Raw genomic sequence first — 15,843 nt, forward strand, 5'->3', positions numbered from 1 at the left:
AAAAGCCATTAAGTAGCATTCCAAATCAATTAGTATTTCAAACAATTTTGTGTTGCCCACAAATTTCATGTTGCTAACTTAAACTATACTTAACCAGTTATCTTTCTGGAGTTCAAGAGATTAATGGACAGAAATTTACAGCACTAACTTAACAACTGAAGAAACATAAGTCACAAAATAACTCCAATTGAATCTGGATTGCCCAGTTCACAGGTATTTAAGGCGGGGTTTTTTGTGTTTGTGTTGTGGGATTTGGTTTTTTTTTGTTGTTTTGGTTTTTTAAATGCTTAAGTGTTCAATTCCATCAGCACATCATATCCTGGCTCCAGATAATAGCAGAAGTTTAGAATGTATAAGTGTTACTTAGCAAGAAAAAAAAAAAAAAAAAAAAAATCAAAAACCAGCAACGCGCCCCCCAACCCAAAATCGAACCCCACAGCTCCGGAACTTCAAAACATCAAAAGAACATGTAGTTGTCATGCGAGCAAGAGCCCTAAAAAAAGAATCAGCTTTACCTGCTGTTCTGCAGTGAGCGATGTTCTGATGTTCTGCATTTCTTCATTCTTTCTTTTCTCTTGTTCTTCAAGTTGCTCCAAGAACTTCATTTTTTCTTCCTGAAGCTTCTCTTGAAGTTCAGCCACCAAGTTTGATTCAGCAGATGATTCAGTGGGAGGACTTAAAAGAAAATGTTTAGGCTTTAAATTTGCAGCATATAGTCCCAGAATACATGAAATAAGCAAAAACACAAAAAGTCAGAAGTTCTTTTTGGGACATTTTTCCTGAAATATTTAATACATACTGTATTCTAATTAAGTCATTGCTAATCTTCAATTCTACTTTTTAATTATGAGCATCTCACCAAATTCTTACTCTTGGGCACTCTGGTTTTTAGTGTACTGCACTGGCTCTAATTTTGAAGCTTTGTTCGAGGTGGGAGGTTTTTGTTTTCACTTTCCTAACCTAACAGAAGGTGTGGAAAGTGGTGAAGAGAGGAACAACGACAATCAACTCCCTGAAGAGTCTTAGTACATCAAAATGCAAAGCCTCCACAACATAATTAAATCAACTAAGCAATAAATGTGATGCTAAGGAATCCAGACCTGAAACTCAAAACTCTGGGTTGTGGAATCTGGAGAAGCAGGAGTAATGATCATAAAGACAGGAAAGCATCAGCAGTCATGGAGGCAGGAAGGACAACGACCTTAAATGGGTCTTGAAACAGGCAAAGTTACACAGGCCAAGTATTTCCCATCACTGAACCAAAAGCACCAACTATGCTCTTCCATGATTTAGCTTAAGTTATCAAGAACCACCACTGATGAACACTGGGATAGAGAAACCCCTTTGTTGGGCATCATAGGTGAAAAACTGTATTTTAAAATTTCTATTATTTTTCTACACCAGAATCACGTTTACTGTAAAGAAAATCCCCCAAACCAAACTCTCCATCTACACACGTGTCAATGGTTTTCTCTAGTCAAAGCAGCCTGGAGGTATGGTCTCCTGATATTACATAGGCTGCGCTGAAAGCAAAACATCATGTGCTAATACACTACCGCGCACAACGAATGCCAAACATGTTCCAGGAATTCTTCTTGCTTCGTAACGCAAAGCTTCTCTGTTAAGACTAAGGGCTACAGAACCACAGAGACACCAGAAAGTTTCAGCACATAGAATATGAAAGAAAAGCAAATTGCAGAGGATGGAACCTAAAATTCTGATTGCTGCACGCTGGATGGGAGTCCAGGCATCCACGAAGTGAGCAGTTCCAGCCACTTCTACAGTCTTTGCTTTACCATACTACACAGCACGTACTCACCTACCTCCGTTTCTGCCATCAACTCTCCCTATCGAGTTAAGAAAGCACAGCATAAGTTTGTCTCAGAAGTGTAAAGAAGAGGTATTCCTGCACCTTACCTGACAAGCAACAAGAATTCATTCATTTTATTCCAGGTTATCTAAATACCAAGTTAATACACCAGCCTAAACCTAAAGCAGGTATCATCTGCATCTCAGACAGGCTGCCCCGACTACCAACTGTTTGCAAACGACAACCAAGTAAAAGCTATTGTTATTCTGCAAAGGATGCTGGCACATCGCCAGGTTTTAAATCTCATCACTGTATCAGGCATTGGGTTTACACAATTGATTGGCAAAGGTCTCAAAACTATGACAACAGCAACAATGCCTACCTTTTTTTAGTGTTGTCAAGATACCAGCACACTTTCTCAGAGATTGGGGTTCCTCTGCAATTGAAAACACCATACCACCCTAAGGTGGCAGAGAATGCCCTACCATTGCTCTACCACATGGGCACAGACTGAAGACAGAAACTATTATGCGGTGACTAAGCGCTCAAAAACTCCATAAGAAGTTGTAAATAAAAGAACTCTGAAAACCAAAGTTCTCAGAGTGACAAAACAACCTTTGACATTCCAGAAATCAGAAGTAAAATAAGCACAGAACAAAGCAAATAATGAGACACTCAGGCAAATCTTTTTCATGCCACTGAGAAAGCATTTTTGTGACGGATGAAATTTCAATTTATTTCTAATTTAAGCCCAGCTGTGAGAGAGAGCACGTGCTCTGCAGAGAAGCTTCACTACTGACAGCAGTCTGAGAGAAGTGGCTGGACAATACCAAGGCTGGAAGACACCAAAGCTGTAATGCAGTCTCTAAGCAGTCAGGATTCCTATTCTATTTTTAACACTCTTTACAATGCTATAAGTCTTTTAACAAAGCAGCAAACTGCTTAACAATGAAAGCCATGACAGAAATTGTGGTTTTCAGTTAACCTTGACTAGTACATAGCACACACAGCAGAAAGATTAAGTAGGAGAGTTACACATGCCTCCCAGTTTTATTATCTTCCCTAATCATGCTGACTTGAATTTCAGGCACATTATAACCAAAACACATTAACTTCCATATGTTGATAATGCAAGGGTCATAAACATTCCTTTGTCACATCTAAATATTTTTGTTAATTTTCATATCAGTTCAAAAACTAAATTCCCGATACCAGTGCAACACTCGGGTCAAATTAAACAAGTCATCTCCCTGGCCGTGCCTTCCGGACGGCTACTGTAACACAGCTTTTGTAGAAAAGGACATTTATCCGACAAGCATAGAGACACACACCAAGTACAAGCTGGTTTTTACCATTACACGTTAATTGTGAAACAACAACTGAGTGAGGATAACAAGTCAACTCAAATTACTGACATCGCTTGGGATTTTAGGCAACTCAGAACCCAAACAGCTAGGCAGGGATTCTGAAATATTATGACAGATTCACCTAACGTATATGCCCTCTGGAGATAAAACACAGCACGTCTTTATTCCTAGAGAAAAAAACTAACAGCAGATTAAAGGTATAAAGAGGAGCCTTAGGAGGCAATACGTATTTTAACGTCACACTGAGAATTAAATTACTTGACAGAACTCGTAACAAACTACTAACAGTTCTTTAGACTAAAGAGATAATGTTTCTTTCAAATGCATTACTGTGTGTTTTATTCCGTTCATGTAAGAATACACAGCTGTGCTCAGAAGTTGTTCAAATTTAAGCAAAGATGGTGGATTTTTAAAAAGCCTGATGACACAGCCACATCTTTTTCCTGTTGAGTCAAGTTTTTAAAACCTTTATGTTCTTTCCTTTTTTATAAAGTTCTTTTTTCTCCTCACTTCCCCATATTTTATTAAGAGACGAGTTTGTTCAATTAGGAAGGGCAGTTCTTAATTTCATTATACCTCAATCTTAATTCAAAAATCTCAACGTTATCTTGATGTATTTTTTCGTACGCTGACATACAAAACAGACACTGATACGCCACCATTTAACGATGAATATGTTTGCATATCAAAAGGTAACGGGACTGAAGCGGACAACTGAAGCAGATATTCCGATTTCCCTTGCACGCTGTAAATGAACTGTGTGCACGTGTTGGACTCTCCGTATAACCTCACCTCTCCCACCCTTTTTTTTTTTAACCAGTACATTGATACTCAGAAGCTAAATGCTAACACAAGCCTCTACTCATGTTCTGCAGCGCTCTTTTGGCTTTTATGCCCATTCTGTCTATTTTATTGGTCTTTTCTCATTTCACATTCTTGGTATATGACAATACCTAGAAAAAAAACGCTCTATTTAAGTATTATACAAACAAGATCTATCTGCTGCATTCCTTTAACTTTAAATGACAAATACTAGCACTTCAAAATAGAATAGTTTTAAGCAGTAGTCACATAACAAAAATTCTACTGTTTTCATTCTGTAACACCATAATCTACTCTGCTGACAGGCACTATCAACGAGTAAGTAGCTAAGATAAGTCAGAAAGAGTAATTCTAGGCATTTATGTTAAAGGGAAATACATTTCTCTTTTTAAAATGGAAAAACACTGCAGAAATTAATGATGAAAACCAACGACGTTAGGATGTTCTTTAAAATTACGTTGCTTGTGTTCCATACAAAGCTCAACCTGAAGACCCTGAAACACACAACCATGGCAGCTAAAGTCGAAGGAAGTCCAGGTGGCCACGGGACAGTTCTCAGTCATGTATACTCCCACACACCTTTTCATGCCACCATTAGCATCAACAAGAGTGTACAGCTAGCCAAGCAAAGAAAGTGATCAGCCTAAAAGCTGGCCACTGCATGCTCACACAGTGCTGACACCAGAGGAAAGGATGGGAAAGGAGAGAGCGGCCAAGACCAAACCTGGAATTTCCCACAACATGCTATTGTGGAAACACTCCTTCAGCGTAACGCGACAGGACTGAAACAAAACCTTCATTGCTGTCTGGAAATAATATTGTACAAGATACTTCACCACCTTTGAGATTCACTACAGACACCACTACCTATAGGATGGAAGTAACTGGAATATAGAAACCAATCCAGATAAACACTACTACGAACACACAGAAATGTTACTTACTGCATAGTGCATCATGAATATACCATATTAATCACATTAAAACACTAGGAAAACACAGTAACTTAATTCTTACAGTACCTCTGATTTACTTGCATCTCAAGTTGTTGTATTTTTTCCAAAAGCCCTTTTTCAGCAGCTTCCCTCTGCAATTCAAACTCTTTACAAGCAGTTTGTACTGCATCCTCTTTTTCAGAATTGAGCTTCTGAATGAGCAACTGCCTGTCTTGTTCTTGGTTAGACACTAACAGTTCTTTCTCCTCCTTAAGCTTATGGATAATAGCTTCATATTTTTCCTGCTGCTCACAGAGAGAAATTTTTTCTGTTTTTTCCTTTTCTAGGGCATTCGCTTCCAACTCTAACTTACTTTGTAGTTCCGTTATTTGCTCTGAAAGTCTTTTTTCTGCCTCAGAAGTTTTTTGATGAAGAAGTGTTACTTTATTTAGTTCAGTTCTAAGCAAATTTGATTCTTCTTCATATCTGTCTACTAGCTCAGAAATGCACTGATCTTTCTCAATTGTCATCAGAGTCCTTAGTTCCGATAAGCCCACTTGATATTCATCACTGTTAATTTGTATTTTATTGTTTAATTTATCTATCTCCTTTTTTAAGCTTTCCGTTTCCTTATCAATCTGAGATTTTAAGGTCTCTTGTTGCTGGTTTCTGCTTTCTTCCAAAAGAAGCTTCATTTCATCAGTTTCTGCCTCTTTCAGGGCAAGTTCAACTTCTAATTTGCACCTCAAGTCAGACAGGTCTGAAACCTTAAGTTGTAACTCTTCTACTTGCTGTTGTTTCTCTTTCACAACTACTGCATGGGATTCCTGCATTTGCTCAAGTCTATGCTGATTCTCTTTTTTTAATTTATCTAAACAGTCCTTGTGCTCAGCTAGCACCTTCTCAAATTCCTGTAAATGCCTGGCTTGTAGTTTGTTTTCCAGTTCTTTCAAATGGCTTTGCTCTAAACTCTCAAGTTCTGCCCTCAGGAGTTGTAGTTTTTCATTGTTTTCAACATGAAGTTTTTTCAAGTCTTCAAGTACTACCTCACGCGACTGTCTCAGTTCCTTAATTTCACAATTTTGTGTCTCCATCTGGCATTCCAATTCAAGTAATTTCTGGTCTTTCTCATTCTGAAGGCAAACTACAGCTTCTTTCTCATTTTTCACCATTGCAAATTCATCATTCTTGTTCTGAAGAACTTCCTCAAGGCCTAATAAATCACCTTTTAGCTTTGTAATCTTCTTTTTATTTTCTTCACCATCCTCCATTAATTCATTAATTTTAGTTTCATATTCACTTTTCAAAGACTGTAATTCTTGTTGATGTTTATCTTTTAGTGTTTTTTCAAGCGAAAGTTTTACCTTCTCAATAGTATTTACTATTTCTAATGAAGTGCATTTTAAAGAATTAGAAAAGTCACACTGTTCTCTTTGTACAAGTGTTCTAAAGTGGCAAAGATCTTCCTTTATGCCTCTTAAATGTAGCTTTGAGTCTTGGGCAATAACCCGACACTTCTCCATGCAAACACCAAGAGATGCATTTTCTACCGAAACGTCCTTTACACAAGAATTTGTATCTTGCATACGTCTACTGTCTATTGCATTGATAACTGAAGAATAAAGAGATTCCACCATCATTTCTGGACTTTGTGGATCACTTATTACGTTAGGAGATACTGGATTTTCTTCTATTACAAATTCATTTACTGCTGACATAAAGTCAGATTCTGGACTTTCTGCTAACGAATCCAAGTCTAATGATCCTTGCTTAAGAGCTTGCTCCAAGTTTGGATGGGCAATAGTTTCAAAATCAAATGTATGAGCATCAATGCTGTCTGGAGACAACTCTTCTAACGGAGCTGGGGGACACACAGGAGGACACAGGGGACCCTGAAGACTGAGTGACGGAGGAGTTCTTGAAGAGGTAGCAAGTGCGGTTCCTGTTGTACTTTCCATCCTTGGTGTGGTAGCAGATTGTGGCGATGCTTGACTGTTGGAGGCCTACAAGTTACAAAATATGAAACAAACACTGTTACAGAATGATAGTCAAAAGTGTCAATATCGGAAATTGATTAAAAATTACTAGGCAAAGCAAGAACTTTAAAAGTCAGTCCAAATATGTACAACAAATTTAAGCAAAAACTGCAGAAATTAAGATATTTTCCAGTAAGTAGTTTCAAAAAAGCACCATTTGTAAATACATAAATATTAAGTGTTCATCTATCCAAAAGTCCTTCATAGACCACATATAATTTATTTGAAAGAGCTGAAATGTAAGTTTGAATTAACCAGTCAGAAACAGGCTTTGTCTTCTAACAGCCTATTGATTTCAGTTTTCCTAATAATTTTGTTACTAAAATATTTTTATTTTATTGTTGCTAATACTGCTATTACCAATCAGTATAACCCAGTCACTACCGATATACTAAACTAAGGTTACAAAAAGCTTTACCACAACAAAACAGTTGTCTACTAACGTATCAAAAATGTGCATGAGAACTGTTCTGCTTGTGAGTGTGTAGAAGTAGCACAGTATAATGAAAGGTATATTCTAACTAAAAGCAACATTCTGGCTTTTCAGAATGCAAGACATGACAACACGAGTGGATTTTTTTTTTCCTCCTTCATGCTGCTTCCATCACTCCCAATTTTTGTCATTTTGCCTCTACATCTTGGATACTGCCAAGCCTGATTCTGTAGCACCAGATCCTTCAACATTCAGCTGAAAAGCTCACTGTTAGAATAACCACTCATAATCATCCATAAGTAAGAGCAGCTTGTAAGCCAATACAAAGATTAAGTAAAGCTTCTCCACCTTCATGAAACAGTTCCCAAGTAATTCTAATCAATTCCAGTGCTTTTGATTCTTAAAAGGCTAAAAACTTACTTTCAAATCAATTTTCCAACTAATTCTGGTAACATGTTTAAGTCTCATTACCATCAGTTCTTGTTCATTGCTATATGAAATATAAAGCAAGATCTCAGTGCATATTCTGCCGTGAAGTGTAAATTCATGCACAGTGTTTGAAAACCAATCTTTGCTATTTCAAAGACATCATACTTTTCTGTGCTGCCACGGAATACATACTTCACGTGAATTCAGCTGAAGTTTATCACAGCTATAACAGTTGTAACTGCAGGTCAAATTACATGCACTTATTTCAATGCACCTGAAATTCAGTAAAGTACCATTTTGAAATGCTTTAAAAAAACCCAACCAACACACACCTCAGCAAGGCCTTACAGACTGTGCAAACAGCCTGTGTTCTCCGATTTTCAAGCTTTTTGTATGCGACAAACTCAGTTTAACTTACAGTATGATGTCTCTAAAAGATTATCCTTCAGTTATAGATCATGTTATCGTTGCTATTCATTTAATAGATTTTACATAACAAATTTACTGCTTGCAAGCTTTGTTTGACAGAATAAGTGTGCAACGTTCACTTCCTTTACTATCTTCACATCTACCAGAACTACAAACAAATGGTCAAACTGTAGTACCTTATACTATTAAATACAACAGGGAATGTAGAAGCCCTAATGCTAACAATAACATCGTTTGCAGATTCTTAGAACAAAAATATAAACCTTGAGATTCAGCAAGCGCAGAACACATTCGGCAGCGGAAGACAAAAAAGCAACATATAGCGTCAGTATCCCCCAAGGCTGCATTCCTGAACAAGTCTGTAATAGGATGGATAGCAAAGCACTTTTTCCTAAGAAAATTACAGTGAAATACGCACAGTTAAATACATAAAGGAGAGTATCCGTGACACACAGGATGAAAAGGTAGGAGCAGGATCATCAGGATCACAAGCTGGAAGAGATGTTGAGTTTTTTGAATGGATCAGTGTTCTGAAAGATCTCAGATGTCCAACACCATAGCTCAACCATTACCTTGCTTTTCCATTCTTCATCCTTGAAGGACATGTTTGATCTCATCCATCTGAGGAATGTGACCATCTTGAAAAGAAACTGTTCCTAAAGACTCAGAGGAATATTTGCAGTAGAAGATTCCCATAAGATGGGAATCACAAAGTGCTGGAGAACTTTCAGAATGGTGCTCTTCTCCAAAAAGCCAACACTGCCTCCAGCTCATAATCCTGATGAGACTGCTCATGCCTCTTTTCCAAACCATCCACATGTCTGCAGGCATTTAAATCGCGTGTCTGGTGTTCTTTAGTACGTTAGTTTTTATTGAAGAAGCTTTTGCTATCTATTGAACTCTGCTACTTGATTGGCAACAGCTAGCGGAGCTGGGCAATAAATGGTCCACGCCAGAACTCCCAAAAAAAACCAGACAGAAGCAACAGATACCGGACTGCTGATGTATAAATAGCTGACTGGTGTTTTCTCAATCTTTTACAAATGGCTGCTACCCAAAAAGGGACCCTATTCTTCTCTGCACCATGTAAATATTCTCTTAACAGAGATGTCGTGTGACTAACTGAATTCTGAACTGAGACTGAGGAAGAATCTTTTTCTAGCTCTGACACTCATCTATTTAGCAGAGCTGCCTTTACACCTCACCTCCATTAGCCTCTGCACCTGTATGAAAGTAAATCATACAGTGACTTTGAAATCCAATGATGAAAACCTACTACAAAAAAAATGTGTGTTCATTACATACGAAATACTTTATTTATCAAAAATGAACACAGGACACAAGACAAAAAATTAAAGGGAAATGCTCCTTTTGTTAAAACTACTCTTAGTCCAGGTTTAACATTTCCTTTGGGTTTAATTTCAGCTTGCTGCTTACCTAAGAAAACTTAGAAAAAGGTATGTTGAAGGATACCGTATATGCCGATACACGCCTGGATTCAAAGCATGTGCTTTAAGTGACAAACATTTAGCACGGATACAGCAGTAGCACCACAGATGTCAGCAAGCACGTATTAAAGAAGCACTTCAAAGACTCTGAATATTAGAAGGCCCTACAGAAAGCCACATGCAAAGGCAAGATGGTATCTACTCTTGGCCCCCCTGCAGAATCATCCTAGAAGGTAAAGAGCAAGGATACAGCATGAAGAAGAAAACTAAAGTAATTGTCACTGTGTGGAGCAACACTCTACTGAACTTGGTTTTCTCATGACCTGGAGCTGGAACAAATTCCATGCCTTTGCAGCGGCTGCTGTGAGTGGGTCTCTAGTTAAGTACCAGATTACTGCCTAGCAAAGAGTTAAACCTCACATTTTGAGTAGCTGAAACTACATGGAAGACTTTGTTTACTGTCACCCATTTCCCTGAGAAGCTGGTGCCTGCCATCTAGTCTATTTACAACTTACAGGCAGCACTGTATGCATGTGTCATACACTGTAATTCCTGTCATGACAAAGGAAAAGGAGTCAAGAGCATACAAGGAGGAAAAAAAAGAAAGCAGGGAGAGAAGCAGAGTTTATTTTCAAGTTCTCAGGTGTTGCAGGATTACATGCCTTGTTCTAGTCATGTTACTATGATAAACAATCAGGGAATGGGGCAATTCTTGGAAGGATTTCAAACACAGTTTGAATTTCAAACTAGAACAAATTGTAGATTTATAATCCATTTGAAAAGACAGCTTCTCTTACAAGAGAAACTTATTTTGGATTGCATATGTTAACCATCTACTAACTGCAGAGAAGACCATCTTACCTGACTCCTATGGGGACCTTAACTTTCTCCTGGACATCTTTAACCCAATCACTGATGTGCCTAAACTTTGTATTACGGAAATGTGAGGGCACAGCAATATCTTTGGCGGGAGACCATTAAATTACAAAGAACAAGCAAAAAGCTTTAAAAAAGAAAACAGATTTCAAAGTAGTAACAAGTTAAACAAAAATCCGCAATGTTCTTTAACTACTCTAGTGTAATACCAAAAAAGCCAAAGGGGCTATCAGATAGAGAAGCATATCATCATTCATGTTCTATGAGCTTTAAACTGAAATAATAAGAGTTATGGGGACATTGAAAAAGAAACGCTACTAATATCCCCAGTAAGGTACTGGATCTCCTCTCTGACCTGCTTTTTGCTCACTTGTCTGCAGTCACAGCTTTTCTCTCCTGCCTAAGGCAACTACCAAAAGACCAGCTGCTGTAGCTGATGCAGTAGGATGAACCTGACCTAAACCTAGAGCTAAACTGCTGCACTACCAACAAGCCAGGGAAGCTATCCCAGTCCAACTTAACGAACCAGGCTTCTGCTGCCACTCATATGGAAAGGGAGGTTGGGGTCAAATATGTCTCCTTGGGAGAGTAGAAGAGCAACATTCTGCTACATGTACAACACAACGCCTGCACAGCCACTGTCAACTCTGCACCAAGCTGGGACGGTATCTCACAGTTCACCTACAACAATGTGTAGGTGCATGAAGCTGTAGGCACCTTCAGGACCATCATTAAATGTTTATTCATCCTTCTAATTATATACCATAAATTCTCAGCAATACTAAGGATAAGAAAAGAATATTTCGAAGTATTTCAGTAATTCTATGCAAAAAAAAGAACAGGAGCGAAAGTAGTATGATTTAAAAAACACTTCTAGATTATCTGTGGAACAAAGCAACACAGAGAAAGACCTAGTATCTTGCATCAAATAACAACAAGAGCACTGTCATTGAGAAGGAAAAAATCTCTCTGAAAGATCAATTTCCTTCAATTCCAAAAAAGAGTTCAAGTGAATCATTGAAATTACACAGAGAGATGGGCATTTTCAAGATGACATCATGAATGGCCTAGCTCTGACTGTGCAATGCAATTTATCTAAGGAAAGAGACAATTATCCAAATCTGTCTAAGCACTTGACATTTCTGAGTCAGCCAAGAATCCAAACTGGTCAAAGCACAGCAAAAGAGAAGAGTAGGAAGAACAGATTCTCCTGATTTGGCAAACATCTCTTCTGTGCAGCCAGATACTGATAAAAATTTCTCAGATAAGCAAGTCTGAACCAAAAAGGGCAAACCACCAAGATCGGAACAAGTAAGGCATCTTGTTTATTTTTCTATTATTATGTATATTTTGAATTAAAGCTTACTCTTTTGATTTATTTCACACTCTTCTGACATTGCAAGCCTTACTGGAAAATTAATTCATTAGAATACCTATCACTATCCCTAGTTTCTTATAAGTTTCAGGATGCTCCAAGTTGGGGGTGGACTTCCGTATTTCAGAGCATGGTCTGTTGGAAGAGCATGTTCAGAATACTCAGAGATTTCAAAAAATTTACACCACTCCTACCCATTCCATTGGCTAATAGAACGGTCAGGCCCTAACACTCTTGTTCTTAATGGCTGTTCATATAAAAACCAATCTTTGTAAAGAGAGAGAAGAGCTAAGAAATTACATAAATGACACACCTTTTCTATATTATACAGCAAACAGCAGCCCAGATCTCATATTTTACATAAACAAGAGATTTACTGGAAATCTTTCACTTCAGTCTAATAGGAACAAGAAGATAGAGGACTTCATGTCACCTGGTTTGAGCAGGAATTTGCTAATTCAAAATTGAACATGCCCATAACCTTGGCAGTTATAGAAGATGCTTCTAGTCAGAGTGCACAAAAACACTTAACACCGTAGTTGACAACATGTAGTCCCACAGAAAAACAAAAAAAAGACACTTTTTTTCCTACAGGAAAATTGCTAAAGAAACACAATTTGAAGCAGTCAACTTCACATAAAATCTTAAGCATTGCTAAATTCACTCAGAGTTTCACTGGGACAGGCTACAGTTAGAAGCTAAAAGGACACAGTTTGGTGTATTATGACAGTTAGTGCCTGAACGCATAGAAGCAATCACAAGTCACTGGCAGAAACAGAGTATCTAGGGGAAAGAATCTGCTTGACAGGCAGAGTGAAACTAGGAAGAGATCTTTTCACCATCTGTTCCTTATATACTCAAAGAAAAAGACAGCATGTATTTCTCCCCTTCCCCAAAAAGCAAGACTGCAACAGAGGAGTAGGTGATACATCAATATTCAGGCCAATGGGGAGTATTTACTAGTATGTCATTAAAAAGGAAACTATTATCAGGCAGTTACAAGACCAATTAGTCTTTACATCTAGAAAAACAGTTTCTGAAGTGGTTGATAAAACAATATTTGAAAATATTCCATTCTCTTGAATAGAATATTCTCTTTTCTCGGTAAAGAAAATCAAAAATACCTTTTGTTCATTCAGCAGGTCTGTAATGGTTTGTGACATTTCATCCAAACTCTGTGCTGCCTTTACCAGGTTATGTAGAGCACGTACATGCTGGTGAAGAGGTTCAAAGTCACAAAGTATGGGAACCCTTAAAAACAGTATTGCATTAATTTTTTTTCAGCATTGTTAATGTAACATTCAAATATATTACATTATTATGTGTATATTCCAACAAGACCAAGCTTCCCTCTGTATAAGGCTCGTACTTTCTTCACGTCATCTATTTTACATGGAAAACCCCCGAAGACCACCTGGTATTTGTGTTTTAAATTAAGAAATGGAGAGCTTTTAAGGAGTACATAATGGTAAACACAACGATGGGGAAGTAATATAGCAGTCATTCCTTCTGAGGAAGACATTTACCAGTAGTACCTAGAGCTACAATAACAGTAACAGAAAAGAACTGATAGTGATTAGATCTGTAATAGAAGCACTTATGTTTGCAAATGACTCTATTCTTCTCTCTAGTTGGATTCTCTCCAATCCAGCTCTTCCTTCGAAGTAGCTATTAATTCTCTACTATTTTATTTTAATGACAGGTAACCTAAATTAAAAGGCTGATTAATGTGTTGTGATCACATTGCAAGTGTTGCAAGATAAGCTTTCAATTGCAAGTTTACTAAAGCTCTGGAAAAGTAACAATTCTTCTTGAGAGTCCGTATGTCCAGAATTTTTAATTTGTTCAGGAATAGCTCCACTGAAATCATGAAGTAGGAGTTCATTCACATTAACAACATCATGAAAGCAGATTACACTTCAATGTATTTTGCATTCTCTATTCAGTATACAGGGAAAGTGGTATCCAGTGTATTTTTGTAGAATTAAGATTTCAACAACTGCTCAAACATGTGTTTTCAGAAGACTGAAGCACTGTAAGTAAATAGAAGTATGATATTAATTTTGAGCTCAGGGGTTCAGTGCTGATAGAAAAGGACTTTGTGCTGGGTTTCAGCTTGCCTATTGCTTGCTCTTTAAATGTTAAACAAAAATACCAAAGAAAGTACTGCTCTAAAGTTTCTTCTGAAGCTCAGTGCCTACCAAGGTTTGCTTTGCTCGCTTCAGTTGCAAAACCACCATTATCACCAATATTGCCATCAAATGCAATCCTGAGCCCCAAAACCAGGAGGAACATGACATAATCCCACCTCTATTGCCATCAAGTGGAAAGATATGTCACTACAACTCAGACCAACTAAAACAAGTTTGGTTAGTGATTGGTTTTCTGACAATAGCAAGGCAAAACTCTTCCTGAACTCAGCCCAAACTTCCCAGGAAGGCTGCAAAATTCTCACAAACCCAAAAATCAGGCACACATCAGCAATATGATGCTATAGTTTGTGCTTTTTTCCTGCAGAATCACTGAGGAGCAAGCCTAGGAGCATAACAAAAGAAATTAAAAGGTTACATCAGTTGTCTCACGATCTAGGGCAAAGCCACTGCCAAACAGACCAAGCTCACTTTCTTAATTCCAGCAGCAATTCCATAAGGATGGCCAGGAATTCTGAATCAAAAAGAATGCCAGTACAAAATACAGGTGAAAAATGGAGTGAATCCAACTCCTACTCTATGCACCAATAACAGGTACTGGGCTGATACTGTTGGTGAACATGATGGATGACTGCAGAGTATCCTCCTTTTGGATTTAGCTTATCATCCTTTGTGGGATTGTAGCCTTGGGACTTAAAAAAAAAAAAAAGGAATCTCAGCAAATCTCTAACTGCAGATCTCTTCTAGGAGAAGGATGATGGATACATGCAGCATCTGATTGTGGCCATACTAATAGAGAGATCTCCTCCTAGACAGAACCTTACATAGAACTTGCTACTGTCTGTTTCTTGCCCATTATCTTGTTGACATTTCTCTATCTGATTGCTACAGGTTTAAGACATACGAGTTTGAAAGCTCACTCTAATAGCTGTCCCAGAAGGACATCTCCAAGTTCTAGATAAGAAACTAATACTGTCAAGTTGTCTGTGAGACTAAACAGTAGCTTTTCTGTCAACATTTGTATGACTGCCTCATTGTTGAGAGGTAAGGAACATGGAAATAGAGCTTCTGCCCAAAATCACAGATTTCCATAGACAGCACAGGCATTTAGAGAATACACTTTCTCGTAAAATCATTAGAGAAAAAGCAATAACTGAACACAGGAGATCTCTATGATCTCATGCTCGGCTAAAGACAATTATTTTATTTCCTCCAGAATACCACTTCACGAAGAGCAAATAAAAAAAAGAAAAAAAAAATCAATCGAATTCTAATCTGACAAAATATACAAAAAATCATGAGTTTATTTCAGTTTAAAACTGACAAGAAGCTTTTTTTGGTTGTCAGCTATGAGGCAGCTCAGAGAAACATTCAACGTCCTTTACATCTCAGCACAGAATACATGTGTTCAAATCATCCGAGCTTGAGTACCTGAAGCATACAGGTAGTATGTATCTGCACTAAGTCAGTGAAGACAATTGCTTAAGGGTGGTATCGGTTCAAAAAACATCTCTGTCTGTCCCTTATAAAAAATGAACTCGGAGGGGGGGGGGGGGCTGAAGGGGGTGGGACCAGGGGAAGCTATTTCCATAACATACGAAGTTTAAAAAGGTGCTTTACCTGAGTAACGGCTGTACTTCCGAAGGACAAAAAGACTGCAAAAACTGCAAGTCACTTAGCGAGATATCTGGAAGCTCACTGTCAAATCTGCGAGGTTTTCGGGTCTGTATTAA

General features: G+C 37.9%; 1 protein-coding gene across 2 annotated transcripts in view; it reads right to left on the reverse strand.

Moving 5' to 3' along the window:
* The window catches only part of RB1CC1 (RB1 inducible coiled-coil 1), a 73,859-nt gene that overhangs the window by 15,134 nt on the left and 42,882 nt on the right, over positions 1–15,843 (reverse strand). For both annotated transcript variants that reach the window (XM_086472489.1, XM_086472488.1), the window contains 4 exons: positions 15,731–15,834; positions 13,085–13,211; positions 5,022–6,937; positions 516–675 (listed from right to left, as the gene is read on the reverse strand). In XM_086472489.1, the coding sequence (XP_086328615.1) occupies positions 516–675; positions 5,022–6,937; positions 13,085–13,211; positions 15,731–15,834 (2,307 nt within the window). The remainder of the gene's footprint in view (positions 1–515; positions 676–5,021; positions 6,938–13,084; positions 13,212–15,730; positions 15,835–15,843) is intronic.

This window comes from Leptosomus discolor, chromosome 13 (genome assembly GCF_034619465.1).
Source record: "Leptosomus discolor isolate bLepDis1 chromosome 13, bLepDis1.hap2, whole genome shotgun sequence".
In the NCBI taxonomy this organism is placed as follows: Eukaryota; Metazoa; Chordata; class Aves; order Leptosomiformes; family Leptosomidae; genus Leptosomus; species Leptosomus discolor.